At 46.0% G+C, this 16,341-nt stretch overlaps 1 protein-coding gene across 2 annotated transcripts in view; it reads left to right on the forward strand.

Moving 5' to 3' along the window:
- The window catches only part of CACNA1D (calcium voltage-gated channel subunit alpha1 D), a 306,783-nt gene that overhangs the window by 153,970 nt on the left and 136,472 nt on the right, over positions 1 to 16,341 (forward strand). The window contains exons 6-8 of one of the 2 annotated variants that reach the window (XM_015571127.1): positions 1,260 to 1,412; positions 1,946 to 2,142; positions 8,257 to 8,360. In XM_015571127.1, the coding sequence (XP_015426613.1) occupies positions 1,260 to 1,412; positions 1,946 to 2,142; positions 8,257 to 8,360 (454 nt within the window). Of the gene's footprint in view, positions 1 to 1,259; positions 1,413 to 1,945; positions 2,143 to 8,256; positions 8,361 to 8,922; positions 9,027 to 16,341 lie in introns of both variants that reach the window. The other variant, XM_006754674.2, reaches the window with a different exon arrangement.

Consider the following 16,341-nt stretch of genomic DNA (forward strand, 5'->3'; position numbering starts at 1 on the left):
AGCAGAAGCTGGGGTCATGGGTGGTGGGAAGAAGGTAGGACACTAAACGTGGAGGTCAGGTTCTAGGTGAGTTCTGGTCTCCTGGCCATCACTGTCCCTCAGTCTTCTGCCTCCTCCCACCTACTATCTCCCTCTCCATTCCCCCTCTTTCTCTTCCTATATCATGGCTCTGAGTATCACTCCATGGACAGTCTCCAGGCTTTCGTGTCCCTTCCCCATCCCTCAAGCCCAGGGTTCCGCTGCAGCATGCTTTCCTCTTCATGCTGTGCCGCGATCGACTCACTGGTTCTGAGTTGCTCCCCTTCCTCTGCTTGTCCCCTGCCTCCCTCATTCCAGGAGAGCCTCCTTTTGACATGCTTTTTTTAAATTTTTTTTTTGGCTGGGCACTAGGATTTCCCCATGACCCTGCCTCCAGAGGTACCTCCTTCTCCCTCAGATTCAGTTGCTGAGTTCTGGTCTCCACCGATCCTGCCTACTGCTGCCCCATTCGTCTTGCTAAAGAGGCTGCCTTTCACTAACAGACTAAAGATGGTCCTGTAGCCCAGATTCAAAGCCCAGAGCTACCTAGCTGCAGGCTGCTTTTCCTTCCTGATATTCCTTCCCACTAGTTCCCACCAGCCAAGGCCCCCCATCCCGAGCCCATACAGTGCTGGCTCACCTCTGTGCGCTTGGTGCGCTCTCCCCTCTGCCTGGCATCGCCTCTCCCCTGCCCACCTGTGGAAATCACCCTCCTCAGACCCAGGCCCTGCCAAAGGGAGGCTGCCACCCAGTCCTCTTTCTCCTCCCCCCTCAGATGTGTAACTGTGACTGATGTTACTCATACAGCATTTGTGTGCGACCTTTCCTTTGCATTTAATTCCTATGTCTCCTCCTAGGATACAAGCTCTTGGAGAGAAGGCACATTATGTAATACATCCTCATGTCTCCCAAAGCACTAACCTGATGCTTGCCACGTGGTAGATGTTCAAGGAGCGTTTTTGAATGGATGAACAAATGCATGCATGAGTGATTAACTTTGATACTGGACAGTCCCCTCTCTAGGTCTTCCCCATCTGTCAAGTGAGGAAGTTGGATTAGATGATCTTTAAGTTTCCTTTTTAACTTATTTCACATCCAGATTAATGCTAATTGAAAGCTTTGAGATATCTCTCTGAGTCTTATTACTATGTGTCACATGCAAAGCAGGCGCCATTAGGAATTATATATGTGCATCCCTGAAGTTTCTTCCTGGCTCACAAACTTATTTCTCTCTCTCCTAGGTTTACAAGTTGTCCTGAACTCCATTATAAAAGCCATGGTTCCCCTCCTTCACATAGCCCTTTTGGTATTATTTGTAATCATAATCTATGCTATTATAGGATTGGAACTTTTTATTGGAAAAATGCACAAAACATGTTTTTTTGCTGACTCAGGTGAGTAATGAAAATGGTCGCTCACCCAACTTTTTATTTCCTCCCAAACAACTTTTGTGGTTTTGAGAAAATCTTAAAACAAAATGAGAGTGAGGAAAAAAAGAAGCCAAATGTACCAGTAAATTTACTGGGCCAGTTCCTAGTGTGAATTATGTTCAAAATAAATAAATCTCCTTTTTGGTCCTGATTTCCTGTATAATGTGTCCTGGCAAGAAGACGAGGGACCCCCAGAATTAGAACACGAGGCGAATCAGTGTCATTGTATACAGACTTGAGAAAGGTGCTGCCAGGGGGCACAAGCAGAGAAAGGTGCTGTGAGTGAGCACAGAGGGGAGAGCCCCAGGAGAGAAAGGTGCTGTGAGTACAGGAAATGGCAACATCCACGGAGGAGGCACTGTGTGGAGCGGACCTTGAAGGTCAAGTGGGATTCGGAGACAGCAGAGATGGGAGGAAGCAAGGCTGCTCGGCCTCCTCAGGCTTGGGTGTCCTGATGTTCATTCTTGGGTGGTGAAGCCTTCTTGCTCTGCTTGCAGATATAGTAGCTGAAGAGGACCCAGCGCCATGTGCGTTCTCAGGGAATGGACGCCAGTGTATCGTTAACGGCACGGAGTGTAGGAGTGGCTGGGTTGGCCCCAACGGAGGCATCACCAACTTCGATAACTTTGCCTTTGCTATGCTCACCGTGTTCCAGTGCATCACCATGGAGGGCTGGACAGACGTGCTCTACTGGGTAAGCAGTGTGGGGAGGGAGCTGGTGGAGTGTTCTTTCTTTGGATGACAGTTGCGTTAGCTAGAGCCATTGGGGAGTGGACTGAAAAAGAAACCCTGGAAGTCAGTGTTTTGGGGAAGGGAAGCAGACCCTCTCTTCACTCAGCAAGACTCATCATCTTTCCTCCTCAGGCATTTAGTGTCCATTCTAGAGAGCAGGAGGCCAGTGTGGGCTCCCTCCATGCCCCTGGGCTGCCAGGGGAGTGCTTGCCCAGTGCGCCTAGTGGCCCCTTCCTGGAGGAGCCCAGGAGGCCAGGCTGGCCCCGGTAACCTCTTAGAGAGCCAGGAGTTATTTCCCAGGTGAAGAGGCTTCATGGGCTAAAATTGTTCTTTTATACACCAAGGAAGGTTGCTTTACTAGTCTCCTGAACGGAAGATGGGGAACATAAATTGCATACCTTTCATGCTTTCCATAACTTAGCACAGCCCTAAAGCCAAAATGTTTTTTTTCCCCTATTATATTTCCCTTGCCTCTTCAGTACCATATAAATCAGCCCAGCACAAGCCCTTAGTTCTCTCTTCCTTTCCTTTTGGAGCCAAAGAACTCTGGCAGAGAGGGTAGAAATGGAGCGTTGACCCATCCAGCTGGCCGTGAAAACGGGGGGACACCCCTTCGATGGCTGGAGTCTGGTTCTTCTTGATCCAGACAGTGCCAGGAGGCTTGGCCATAAATGAAGAGTGGTAGCATTTCAACAGCCATTTCCCAGAGCTGAGCCTGTTTGTTTATTTGTTTGGTAGAATTTGAAAAAACTCACAGAAGTTTAGAAATTATTTTCCATGCCACAGAGTTGCTAGGAAAAACAGCTGACATGTAGATTTGGAGGCTAAACCAAAATCCAAATGAGATTAACCAGGATTCCAATAATAACTTGTTAAAAGGCAATTCATAGTAATACAACGCCTCTTGAATGGGCAATCTCTAGCGAGAAGGCCTGCAGATTGAGATGTAGCTTTTAAATTTTAGACACTTTATAGGATTTCATATTACTCTGTAACTTCAGAGAACAGAGCATCTGATGGTTATAGTAGATTTTTGCTTCCCTTCAGCAGTGACCACATGCTTACAGGATTATAGAAGTCCCTCTATCCTCAATGTTAGGCAGGGAGGGTATGTTTTTATTTTCAACCCCAGAGTCTGTGTCTAGTTTGGTAATAAGGTTTAAGCAGCACCAGCATGTTATTCCTTGTTTCTCTCCTTTTCTCTCCTTTTTCTTGTTGTTATAGGAGTGTGTGTGTGTGTGTGTATGTGTGTGTGTGTGTGTGTCTGTGTGGGTATGCACATCTATTGTTTATATTTATATGTCAATGCCTTTCATGGAAAGGACGAAGGAGGGAGATTATATTGGATGAACCAAGACCTTGGTCATGCAAGGGGACCCTCAAATTAAGCAAAGGGTTCCTTTTCACTAGTATTGTTTAAAAAGTTGCAACTCCTCGTTGGATTAGTTGAGTTCTCACTCCCAGATTTCCCTTGAAATTTCTGGTAAATCCAAAAAGCATCATCCAAATAGCCCAAACTCGAATCCGTCCCCGAAACAGTACAGAAAACAGCAATTTGATTAAAAAAAAAATCTGTGATCCTCTCAACTTTGTTGTTCTCTCTAGTCAAGGTAAATTGTTCACTGCTGATCCAACATGCCTTGACTAATGGACAATTTTATACTTTATGTTATATTTCTGCGCATTCTCACATGACAGTTTCCTTTTGTCAAGCAAGTGAAACCTCTGGGAGTGTGAGATTAAAGGAGAGAAAACTCCATGTGCCCAGAAACGAGTTTCCACTTGCCTTCCTGAGAACCTTGCAGTATCACCCAAGATCATGTAATTGTGATCTCTATTGTTAATATGACAGTCAGAGTTAATAATTTAACAATATAATAGTTATAGTCTCAATGAACTACATGGCATCTTTATTTCAATGGAGGAACACACATAATTTATTAATATTATCCCAGCCTATATCCCTTTAGAGAAAGTCTGGGATTTTGAAGATGGAAACAGTGGAATATAGAGAGGTCACTGAACATCCCTAGGGTCCTACAGCAAGAGGTTGTGGTCCTTGATCTAGAATGTGGGTATATATTCTTTTTTTATAAGGGGCCAGATAGTAAATGTATTTGGCCTTGCAGGCCATAATGTCTGTGTCACAACTCAATTCTGCCCTCTGCCCTGGGTTGCTCAGAAGTAGCCATTGGCAACATGTAGACAGATGGTTTCTAATGAAGCCATTTTTATGGAAACTGAAATTTGAATTTTGTATAACATTCACGTGTCATAAAATACTCTCTTGATTTTTTTAACCATTTAAAAATGTAAATGCCACTTTTAGCTCAAATGCTGCACAAAAGCAGGTGGCTGGGTGGGTTTGGCCTGCAGCTCATAGTTTGTTGGCCCCTGGTCTAGACTAGAATCCAGCACTCTCTCCTTGGTATATCTCCACCCTTCTATAACATTTGGGGCAGCAAAGTCACATCTTCCACCATCTTCACCAAGATCTTAGTCTCTGAAACACATCAGGTTGTTTTTAATTACCTGTTGATTACATCATAGAGATAGGCAGGCAAGGCACCCAGCCTTCTTAATATGTTATGGGCCACAATCAGCTGGAAGCCACATAGCTGTTCCAGAACAGAACATCCATGCCCAGCACAGCAAAGACTAATTACTATTACTCTTCAAGTGTAAAATCCCATTGCCTCAGTGTAGATGGGCCATGTTTAAATATTAATTTTTATCCACAACGAGGGTATCAAGGAAACATCTTGAGAGATAACTAAGGAGATTTGATTTTAAATATTGATGGCAAGCAAATTTTCCAATCCTTTGGTTGTTTGTATATGGTGGACAAAGTCTTTGCCAGGGATTATGTGCATCTTGTCAGGTTTATATTCAGTCAGTTACCAAGCTCATTGAGACCTCAGATCTCAAGAGTCTTGCCAGTGGTCTTGAGAAGGAAAGTACAGGTATGCCTGATATTCAGAAAGACACACTTAGAACCATATGGATGTGTGGGGAGTAGGATTATTAACTCTGGTGGAAAAAAAATTATTAGTGGAGCTTTTATAAATTGAGTTCCATAAGCATAATTAAGCTGTCATCTGACTCGCATGCATTTGTTGGCCACAGAGGCAGAAGGGTATAGTGCAAGGAATGAACATTAGGGCTGGGCGAGAGCTTGGTGTTTGACCTTGGACAGGTCACTGGAGCTCTTGGGGCTTTAAATTTGTTGTCTTTAAGGTGCAGAACAAGACTACATGATTCTTTTTTATTTTTCTCCTTTAACTCGGAGGACATGTTTTTGAATGTAAGAAATTAATTTAAAAAGTATTGGTTTCAGGAGAGAGCTGTCCATATAAATTATATGTGGCCTCTTGCCTTATTGCCAAGCTCTTTTCAGTGAAGGCACCTATGGAGTCGCTGGCTGTCAGGCTCTAATGGGGTATTCTCATGGTCAACTTGACCATTGACTTCCTTCAGGGTACCTGGAAATTCCTCTCTAGTTGGCCAAGTGCTTGCCTTCCTGTACCTTTCTCTTATTCCATGCTCAGGGGATCTGCCTACAGCCAGCATCCCAGGTATCCAGTGGTGTTTCCAGTAGTTTTAGGATGGCCTTCAATTGGAGACATGAATATGCATTTCAACCTTTGAAGTAAGGGAAAACTGACACCCAGTAGAATATTATTCCCTGGGCATCAGGTGGCTCCACATGATAACTGTGATATAAATATTTTAAAAAGATATCTAAATTGAAATGCTTCAGCTCATGCCCATTTCCCCATTGTGCATAAAGACCTTGCAGACAAAATCCCAACTAGTGTCTCTGTTTTCATGTGGGTATTTTGGGGAACAGCTTGTCAGTTCTGATTTGTCCTGTGTATATAAGGTCTGAGAAACACTGGCCTCTGAGAAGAGATTGGGTTGAGAAGGTTTAGTTGGGAGAAAGACTGGCCTCGAAGCCTGAGCTCTGCTTCTCTTCCCTGATGTCTGGGGATTAGAGTCTCCTGTGGCCTTTGTTTAGCTTTAGCCTCGCCCCCAGCCTCCAGTGATCATTCCAGGTGATATTTCTGATTTGAGCAAATCTGAATCTGTCAAACACTCCTAAGAAATTATAAAGGTCTTTCCTTAAAAATAAAAGTTTCCTCCCATGTGGAGCAGACAACACAAGACTGAGGCCCAAATGAAGGGGTGAAGCTGAGGGCTCAGCCCACTGACTTGGCCAGAGTTGTTGAAAAGCGAGGTCTCCTGGTGGGAGTCCTGGACTTGGACAGCTCTCTCCCATCCTGTGAGCATGCTCTCTCCTGTCGTACGCACTCCTGTTCCAATAGAGAGGAAGCAGGCCCAGAGAGGTCCCCATAGAAGGTCCTGCCTCCAGGCTGGGCTCTGGCCACTACACCAAGCAGCCTGTTTTCTTGTCCTCCACACATGGGTTTTTAAATAAGTTTGGTGGCGTAGCTGCTTTGGAAGAATTACCCTATGCCTTCCAGCTGAAATTAGTTTACCCAGCTTAATTAGATCAACAATTGCAGCCATGGCCTTGGCTCATTCATTACTCTAATTGCCAATGTAAGATGTGCAGACTGATATGAGTTCTATTAAGCACATCAGTTTTCATGTGGCCAAACAGGTGTTTCGTAAGGGATTTAATGCCCTTTCCCTAGACTTCAGTAACAGATGTTAGGTAATTTTTTTTAATGTTCTCTCTTCCTGTTTGGCTTCTGTGTGAGGCAAACAGTGAAATGCATGAGTCTCGTTCTGTAAAGCGGAAACCTGGAGCCACATAGTGTGGAGGAAAGCACATGCTTAAAGTCCGAAGGCCTTGTACCTGCAAGGCAAGAGCCACGAGTCGGCCCAGACTAGGTATAGTGCTGTCAGCCGGAGGTGCTGGGTGCTCCAGCAAAGTCCGGCCTGGGGTCATTCCTGTTGTCCCCAACTGGCCCTCAGCATCTCCTTCCTGGGAGAAGCGTTTGCCCAATTTAACACTGACCTGTGCTGTTGGAAAGTTCATCCGGCCGTGAACCTTAAAGTACCTGTTTGCTCCAGCATGAAAGCTGCTCATGACCAAACCCTCTTGGGGGTGTCTGTCCAGGAGGCCATGTCTGACTGTCCCACAGAAGCTTGTCCCACAGTGGGGCATGGGGTTCCTCTAGATCAGTGGTTCTCAATCTTCTGACTCTTTAAATACAGTTCCTCATGTTGTGACCCAACCATAAAATTATTTTCGTTGCTACTTCATAACTGTAATGTTGCTACTGTTATGAATCAGGATGGTCTTAGGCAACCGACCCCTAAGGGTCGTTCGACTGCCAAAGGGTGGCGACCCACAGGTTGAGAACCGCTTCACTAGATGAAGCCAGGCTTCCAGGCTGGGTCATCCAGGGTAGGTGTGGGGGATAGTGCTTCTGCTTCTCCTGGGTCCTTCCTGTGGTGCAGGCATGAAAATCTCATTTCCTGGAGCATGTCAGCTCGCTGACTTCTGAGCGCTCGCCTACTTTGCATTAATTTAGCTGTGCTTGACTCACTGATTGAGGGCCATTCAGATTTAGGGTGGTAGGTTTCCTTGGAGAGGTTGGCTCCCAATGGAATGTTATTATTTTAGTGTGTGTGTTTTTTTTAAAGAATAGAATTTATAGAGTCAAATGTTGCCAGTTTGTCTCTATAACTAAGACTTTTCCACCATCCCAAATTTCAAAAGCAAAAAGAAGTACTAACAACTTGGACAGAGGAGGAAATAATTTTCAGCGAAGCAGTAGTTTTGTCCTCTACCAAGATCCTTTCAGAAAATCCCTAATGGCGGCAGCTTCCTGTGAGGAAAAGCCAAATCCCAGCTGATTGCCCTACCGGTGGCTAAAGTTGGCTCTCATTTGCCCTGAAAGCTTTGATGCCTTTGTGTGTGTGTGAGTGTGTGTGTGTGTGTGTGTGTAATATATAATGAAAATGTATTGGCTACTGTTGTCTCTGATTTGAATCTAAGTAAATGTTTCATTAAATGTATAGAATGCTGTCTCTAATGTGACCCTCTCTCCTTACTAGATTCCCTTATTAACCCACCCCTATGAGACCATCTTGTTTCTTACAGATGAATGATGCTATGGGATTTGAATTGCCCTGGGTGTATTTTGTCAGTCTCGTCATCTTTGGGTCATTTTTCGTACTAAATCTTGTACTTGGTGTATTGAGCGGGTAAGCTACACCTCTTTCATCTTGAAAGCAGAGCCCTGAGGACAGTTGCCAAGACCACACAGGCTTTGCTAGATGGGGCCGCCGGGTGGGTGCCAAGCCTCACATGTCCTCCAAGACGCTTGTCCTCTGCTGAGGCTTCCCAAATCACGATGGTTCCTGGAACCTCACCAGCCTTCATGAAAGGCAGCGATCGGATAGTTATTGACCAGGAGTTCATCAGCGTTGTTGCTTGGCATTTAAATACTTTCCATTGCTTGCCCTTCTGTCTGTCCTAAAATGAGACACATTTATAATTGCTTTACTGGTCTGGATCCAAATATAATGCAGATGAATTGGTCCAAAACAGTCACTAAATGAGCTGGTCCCAGCAGACTTTTGGTAGGCCCCAGACTTCAGCAGCAGAACGTATCCTTAGGTGAGGACAAGAAACGGAAGGCCCTGGGTGGGGTCCAGCCCTAAGGGCACTGACCTTCCACCAAAGCCCCACGTGGTCTGGCAGCTGCTCCTGGGGCTCCGCTCTTTAGTAAATAGATAACTGATAACATCTCCTTACATTTTACAGGTAAATGATGCGATAGGATGGGAATGGCCATGGGTGTATTTTGTTAGTCTGATTATCCTTGGCTCATTTTTCGTCCTTAACCTGGTTCTTGGTGTCCTTAGTGGGTAAGCAGTTGGATTCATGTTGCCCATTCTGCTGCCTCATGTTCCGGGGGCGGCTGTGTGTGTCCCCCCCGTCGCCCCCGAGGCTCCCCTGCATGTGTGTGAACTCTGATGTTTCCTCTGTGTGTGGCTTTTGGATTGAACTGTGATTCTTTCTGCCCGTATCTATCTGTGAGATTCTGTGTTTCTGATGCTTGCCAAACACTATTAATTTAATGAGAACGTTTCCCTGAAGCCAGTTGCATTAATTTGCTGAAGTGCCAAAGTGGGTTACCAGGGAGGAAAAGGAGTCCCGACCTTGGTCTCCCCCAGGAAAGGGCGTCTTTTGTGGTTTTATTCCCATTGGTGCATAACCTGCCCCTTTGAGATAATCATGCATATTTCCAAGGTGTTTTAGATTTCATTGTGAAGGAGAAATAAGCCTAGGCTAGCACATAAATACTAAACACATTTTAAAATCTTAATGCCCTGCTCTCGGGATTGTTGATTAGCTTGGTTTTCTGCTGCTGTCACTGTGAGAATTTTCCCTCTAATTCATTTTTAATCTTAACTGGTAGAATTTTTCATATCGAGTAATGATCAACTTTTGCACATGCATGTTTTTTTTTGTTTTGTTTTATTTTATTAATACTCACCTGAGGATATTTTTCCATTGATTTTGTTTTAGAGAGGAAGGGAGGAGGGAGGGAGAGAGAGAGAAATAGCCACTGGTTGTCTCCTGTACCTGCCCTGACTTGGGGGGTTGTGGGGAGGATAGGGATTGAATCTGCAACCCAGGTATGTGCCCTTGACTGGGAATCAAACCCACAACCCTTTGGTTCGTGGACTGATGCTCTAACCAGTGAGCAAACTGGCCAGGGCTGCACATACATGTTTTTTGGTCTTGTCATGGTCCTTGTCCTTCCGTCATTGTTTTTGGAACTTCATTTTTTTTTTTTTTTTACCTTCTATAGAGAGGGCTCAGGGGAGATGGGCTCAGGACGGGGACTTGGGTGTCTCTGGGCTCCGCCTTACCTTGGGGCAGCTGTGCCACCTCACTGTCCTGCAGGTACCCCAGAAAGGGGAGCAAGTACCCCAGGGAAGGGACCTGGGACTGTCGAGGCTCTCTCAGAAGCGGCCAGCAGGGGGACTGTAACTGTTGGGGGGCCTGGAGGGGGTGCTGGGGTGCTGCTGGAGGCCCAGGAGGTCCCACCTCCCGGGGAGCCTGTGTTACTCACTGAGTGCAGACATCATCAGGAAACGCTGCTGATGGACTTGCTTCCCAGTGAGTTTATCTTCCTCTTGTCACTCACTTTATCTTCCTCTTTCGGAGCTTGTGGGGCTTGTGTCTCGGGCAAGTGATGTCTTCATGTAACGCCGAGTCAGTGGAGAGACCTCTGTCGCCTTTTTCTCAGAGCAGAAAGCCGAGCCAGCTGTCCATCTCTGCTCCCCTCCTCGCCTCCCTCCCGCCTCCCTGCCTGCTTGCAGGGGGGTGGGGGAGGATTTGGAATTCTCCTTGACCCAGGGGGTCAGTTTCACACATGGAGGCTACCTAGGGCCCAGCAGCCCCAGCAGTGTGCCTCCCAGTGAGAGGGGTCGGGGCTGGGACTGAGTTGGGGGGTGGAGGCATGCCCTGGCCCCCCACCCATAGCAAAGCTTCCTTCTTCAGAGAAGTGGCTCCTCAAGCCTCATGCTCTTTCACTTAGACCTTTAAAGTGCCCTCCTCCTAGTGAACCTCCGTGGCTCCGGCTGGTGGTGGGGTTTGAGGGTGGAAATGATCCCTGGAGAAACGGCATCGTGCTGAACTCTGCCGCAGGAGCAGCCTGGCCAAGGTCAACAGCAATTCTGTTGTGACTCCCTTGGCGCCTCGTGTCTCCTAAACCCAACTAAACTGACTGAGGCCATGGAAACCGCTAATTTCAACAGAGCCGGTGACATGCTTATCTCTGAGCTCCGCAGAGCAGGCACCGGCGCCCTGGCACGAGGAAGCTGCTTAAAAAAGAAAAAAGGAAAAGCTGGGAGGAGGGGCTCCTCATTAGAAAGGTGGGCATTAAATATGCACCCCCAATGGCGGGGGTACCCAGATCTGGGGGATAAAAAGGGCACACACCCTCATGGAACAACCAGTTTACTGAACTGTATTTCGGGGGAAATAATTTAATTGAAAGTAACTTAAAAAACATTTTTGTATCAAAACCAAACTAGATCCCTTTCTGAAGGAGAATGCAAATGATGTATAGATTTTAAAATAAAACCTAACACTCCCTAGTGCCTCCCCCTGTGGGTGCACGTACCCGTGGGCTGCATACGGACTCTCCTCCACCAGAGGCCACTTTGGTAGGAGATGCTGGGGGCTCTTTGTGTAAAGTGAGAACCACGTCTGCAGAGCAGAGCCTTTCAGCCTGTTGACTAATTTGGCTAGCGATTCCCGAGTTCTGCTGAGTGCCCGGCTCTGGGCCAAGGGCCAGGGGTGCCAAGATGTCTAAGCCACAGACAGAGGCCTAGTGTTCAGACCTTCATTGTCTGGCGGGAGAGACTATTGTTAAGCAGTGCAGGCGGGCAACACTGGAGGAGAGGTGTGGCCCAAGGGCTGTCAGCTGGATCTTGGAAGATGAGAAGGCATCTATTGGGGAAACGTCCGAGGAGCTGGCAGGCTCCCACCTGCCCTAACAGTGACCTGCGGGTCTCTGCCCAGCCACCTCCCCTTGGTTTCCCCCCAAGGCAACCGGAAATCAAAATGGGTCCCTCGTGTTCGTCTTCTTGTTAAAGCAAATTCAAAATACTTTCATTGTAGTCTTAGGGTTCTTCACAATTTTTACAGAGGTGACAAAACCAGAAGGATGTAAATGCTAAAAGAAAGACAACTTAATGTTGCAAAGCCTTTTAGGGCCATGAGTCCAACACAAACGGAATCCCAAAAGCACCGAAATAGAAGACTCCTATTGTAGACGTTGAAGACCTTGCTGTAGCTTTCTGATGCAGAACCATGAAATGAGGGTGTGTGTCTTTAAGTCTGTTGGCCACGGGGGAATATCTGTTCCTGCTCCTTGGCTCCGTCTCAGATTTTGTGTGGCCAGGCCATCCTATTTACTCTTGAACCGATTTTGATCTGCCACATGATTCGTTGCCGGTACATTTTGAGAGCATTCTAAGGTTGGTGCTTTGGAAACCCCTTTGGTTTTCCAGCAGACCCTTTTCCTCAAGGTGAGTACGAAGTTTACAAACTGCACCCCCCGTAGCCAGGCATGAGCAGAGGAAGACCTTGGTCTCTGAGCACAGGGTGCTGCGGGAGGAGCCGAGCTGTCTAACTCGTGTGGCAGCTTCACATTAAGTTGTCATTGAGAAGATGGGCCTGTTATGACCAGTGACTAGAAAGCATGTCTCAGTGAAATCTACAATTCAGGCAGGCCACGTCGCCCGTCAGGCTGACTTTTTAAAAGCTTCGTGGTTTTCCAATTCTAAAATTGTTCATTTAACTCCTTGTCTCTTTTGAGGTGTTTGTCGGTGAATAGACAAAAGAAGAGAACACGTTGGTGCTTCGGTGCTTTGTTCCTTTAGCATCATTGCCATATTCCCAGGGGAAAGGGTGCCAGGGGCAGTGGGCTCCGTTCTGCACCTGCAGGACCCGCCTGATGCTGGGCACACCTGCCATGAGCTAGCATGGTCCCCAGAGCTGAGGTCTAGGCCCTGAGGAGGGGGCTGGTAGATGAAAAGGGAGCTAGGAGACCTGGGTTTTGGTCCAGCCAATGTCACACAGTAATTCTGGGACTTCACTTAGTAGCCCTGAGCCTCTGTCTCCTCGTGTCTCACACAGGGATGACCCACCACCCACCTTCCCACAGGGTGCTGGCTTGAATCAGCTCATGAATGTAGAAGTGCTTCAAAAATATACAAAGGGTGTTTTACTCATCTAATGTATCTGTATATAAGGCTATGCCCCCTTCCCTGGGGTCCTTTGGAAATTATCTAAAGGGTACCATTCTCTGCATTTCCCAGGAAGTGACCAGAGAAACGTGCTTGGTACACATGTTACTACTGTATTCTGTGTCCTCCACGAGGAGGCTGCGGAGGTTCCTTGTCAAGCTCTGAATCATTGCGATTGAAGTTATGTCTGACAGTGATTTTTTTTGGCCACAAATAGGGGTAGGTACTGGCATTTCTGTAACATAGTGGTTAAACTCACCGGCTTTAGAGTTGGATCACCAAGGCTTGCATCTTTGCTCTACCTTTTACCACATGAGATTTGGGGCAAATTACTTAACTTCTTTGAATCTCACTTTCCCTATCTGTGAAATGGAGCTAATAATACCAACTGTGTAGAGGATTCATTGAGCAAGAGTGTACAGTGCTTGGTCATTGTTGTGATGGCTCAAGTAAGAGTATATAAGGCATATTGTTAGTTAATGGGATGCAAGGAAAATCAAATTAACTCAGTCCTTTTAAACCAATTAATAATTATAGGCCAAGGTAAGCCTGAATTAATGAAAAGTCAAAGTTATACTTTAAAATGTTTTGTTATATGCACATGTCTGTATATACATAATCACATAGCCAGTGATTCCTAAAGAATATTACTACATAAACCACCTCCTGGGCCTGCTTTAAAGAAAGCTGAAAATCATTTGTAATTCGCCCATGAATTCAAAGCTGTGGTTTTTGTCAACCTCTTCTGAAAAAATATTTGAACCACTTCTTTTGGTAAGCAGTCCTTGTATATTGTTGGAAGATAAATGCTCTTTGTAAACCAGATTTTATGACATTAGATTGAATGTAAATTGAACCCATGTCTATAAATTCAACATCATTCAGCTCTAAGTTAATTTGTGTCTTTGTGTCCCAATTAGTTGCAAATCTACCAGGTCACAGGTTCTCTTTTGAAATCAATAATCTCATTTTATATGACTAGAGGCCTGTTTATCTTAACTTTAAAAGTTTTGTGGGGACATGGATGAAGTGAAGCATCTTAAGAGCCATTTTCAAGCCAGGTGATTATTCTGAATTTCACTATCACATCCTTCCGATTCCCCGTTCTAGTTGCATCAGATCCCAGGGCCTAGACAGAGACCCAAGCCTGGCTGCTTTTCATGGTAACTGCTGATGTGTGGAGTTTGGGGAGGGACGGTGGGGGCAGTGCTGGGACTGTCAGCTGTATTTTATGAGAATTACACAGAATAGGAGCAGGTTTGGGGCATCGTCATTTGCACCCTGGTCCATTGAAATTCACACCATTAAAAGATGTGTTAAATCAGAGGGTGCCTCTGATTTTTCCCCCTTGAATGTTGGCAAAGGAGGCAAAACATATCAGGGTAGATGGTGGCTCTCTTGCTTGTGAATAGTTTCTAAGTGGCGACATATGCTCTGGGAATAGGCCCTTTTATACATTATTCATGAGTGGGATTAGATTTGGCTCTCATTCAGCACTTGACCAGCCTCTGCTGATAGAAAAGGAACAACAGAATTTCTCCCTATACACACTTCTCTGACATAACCTGCATCTTAAGAGAGCAGCTGAATTGCTTACAACATTGAAAGGCATATTGTTAAGTCATGGGATAACCAGGCAATCAGTATGCCTGGTTATCACTGTATTACAGAATAAAACTGTACTGAGTTCATGAATTAATTTCCTATCTTGACCAACAGACCATTCCTACAAAGGAATGTTGGAGGGTTCTTTGTAGATAGTTTTTACAATAAAAAAAAGGTTTTCCTGTATGTAATTAGTGATGATCAGGCTGCCAGAATTCCAGAAAAAGACACCCCTAATGACCACTTATAGCAAAATACTTCCCAACGTTTAGCTGGATCTGTCTTTGGCTTGTCTAGGCTAATATGTAAAAGATGTGTCCACACTGTCGGATGTCTCTTTTCTTGAACTTGGAAGTAAAGTCGTGAATGGAGTTGAAAGCTGGGGGAGAGATCCATGTCCTCTAATAACTTCACATGGTTTGGCTTTGGTAGAACAAGACGTTAAGCCCTGCTTCAGCCACAGGTGGAAGAATGCGAACTTCCTTTTTCGAATAAAGAACCAAGCTAGACATTTCTATATACTTTCAAACACTGAACTTTCTTGTTGCAGAGTTAAAAGGCTGTCGGGGGTAGCTGGCAGCTGGATGCTGGTGCTGTTGGTACCATGGTACCTGAAGTGCACAGGCTGGTAGCCACACCTGACATTAACAAGTGAGTGGTAACCTCTCTGCCACTGGCTCGCGGCTACTGTTTCCATAGAAATGGCTGTCGGGATCAGTGGAAACGAGGTAAGTGAAAGTTTTCGCTGATCCTTGTTTCCATCAAGCTGACGTCTGTTTCCCTGGCAACAGCAGTGGACAGCAGCCAGGCACTAGCAACAGATTCAGTCTCGCTCTCTCACTTGTCAGCTGTGGCTATCATCTGTCCCTGACCGAGTTCTTCTATCTAATGCCTGGCAAAGACCTCTGAGAGCCCAGGAGGCACCTCTGGCCACATGTGCCCTCCTGGGCACCCACTTTGCTGATGGAGAGCTCTGTCCTAACCTAAGGGGGTGCCCTGTCAGCAGCCTTCCCTCCCCCACACTCTGGTTGGTGGGTGTACAGTTCAGGAGAAGAGAGAGGTAGTTGAGGGCATCCGTGTTGCAGGGCAGGCTGTTTAGTCTGTTGATCTCAAGTCCTAGGGGAAGAGAATTCATCGCAGCGCTTTCATGCACAGACCCGGCTCTTCATAAAGCCGCCAGTACTTTAATGGTTGAAATTAAAGCCATAATTTTCCCGTGTTCCCTGTTGGATCGGTGGCATTAACAATTGCTATCACTTTTTACAGTGGGAGGGATATTTATGAATTTAATAATTTGACTTCTTGTGAGAAACATTTTTGATGATTGCCTCTAAGATGCTATGCTAGTGTCAACCGTTGCTAGTTTTCCCTCCTTCTTCTATGTAATTTTTTTTTTCTTGTACAGGCTGATAAAATTGCTTACTGAGATCAAATATTGGTATAGCAAGGCAGCTCAGTGTACAAAGACTGGTATGTCCACAGTATAGGGAACTCTTTTTTACTAAAGTTTAGCACTTGAGCCTTTCCTGAAGTTTCATTTTAATACTAGAGGCCAAATGCACGAAATTCATGCACTGTGGTGGTGGGGGGGGTGTCCCTCAGCCCAGCCTGCACCCTCTCCAATCTGGGACCCCTCAGGAAATGTCTGACTGCCAGATCGGGTCTAAACCAGCAGTCGGACATCCCTCTCACAATCTGGGACCGCTGGCTTCCAACCACTTGCCTGTCTGCCTGCCTGATTGCTCCTAACCACTTCTGCCTGCCATCCTGATCACCCCCTAACCACTCCCATGCCAGCCTGGTCACCACT

The sequence above is a fragment of the Myotis davidii genome, unplaced genomic scaffold, assembly GCF_000327345.1.
Source record: "Myotis davidii unplaced genomic scaffold, ASM32734v1 scaffold111, whole genome shotgun sequence".
In the NCBI taxonomy this organism is placed as follows: domain Eukaryota; kingdom Metazoa; phylum Chordata; class Mammalia; order Chiroptera; family Vespertilionidae; genus Myotis; species Myotis davidii.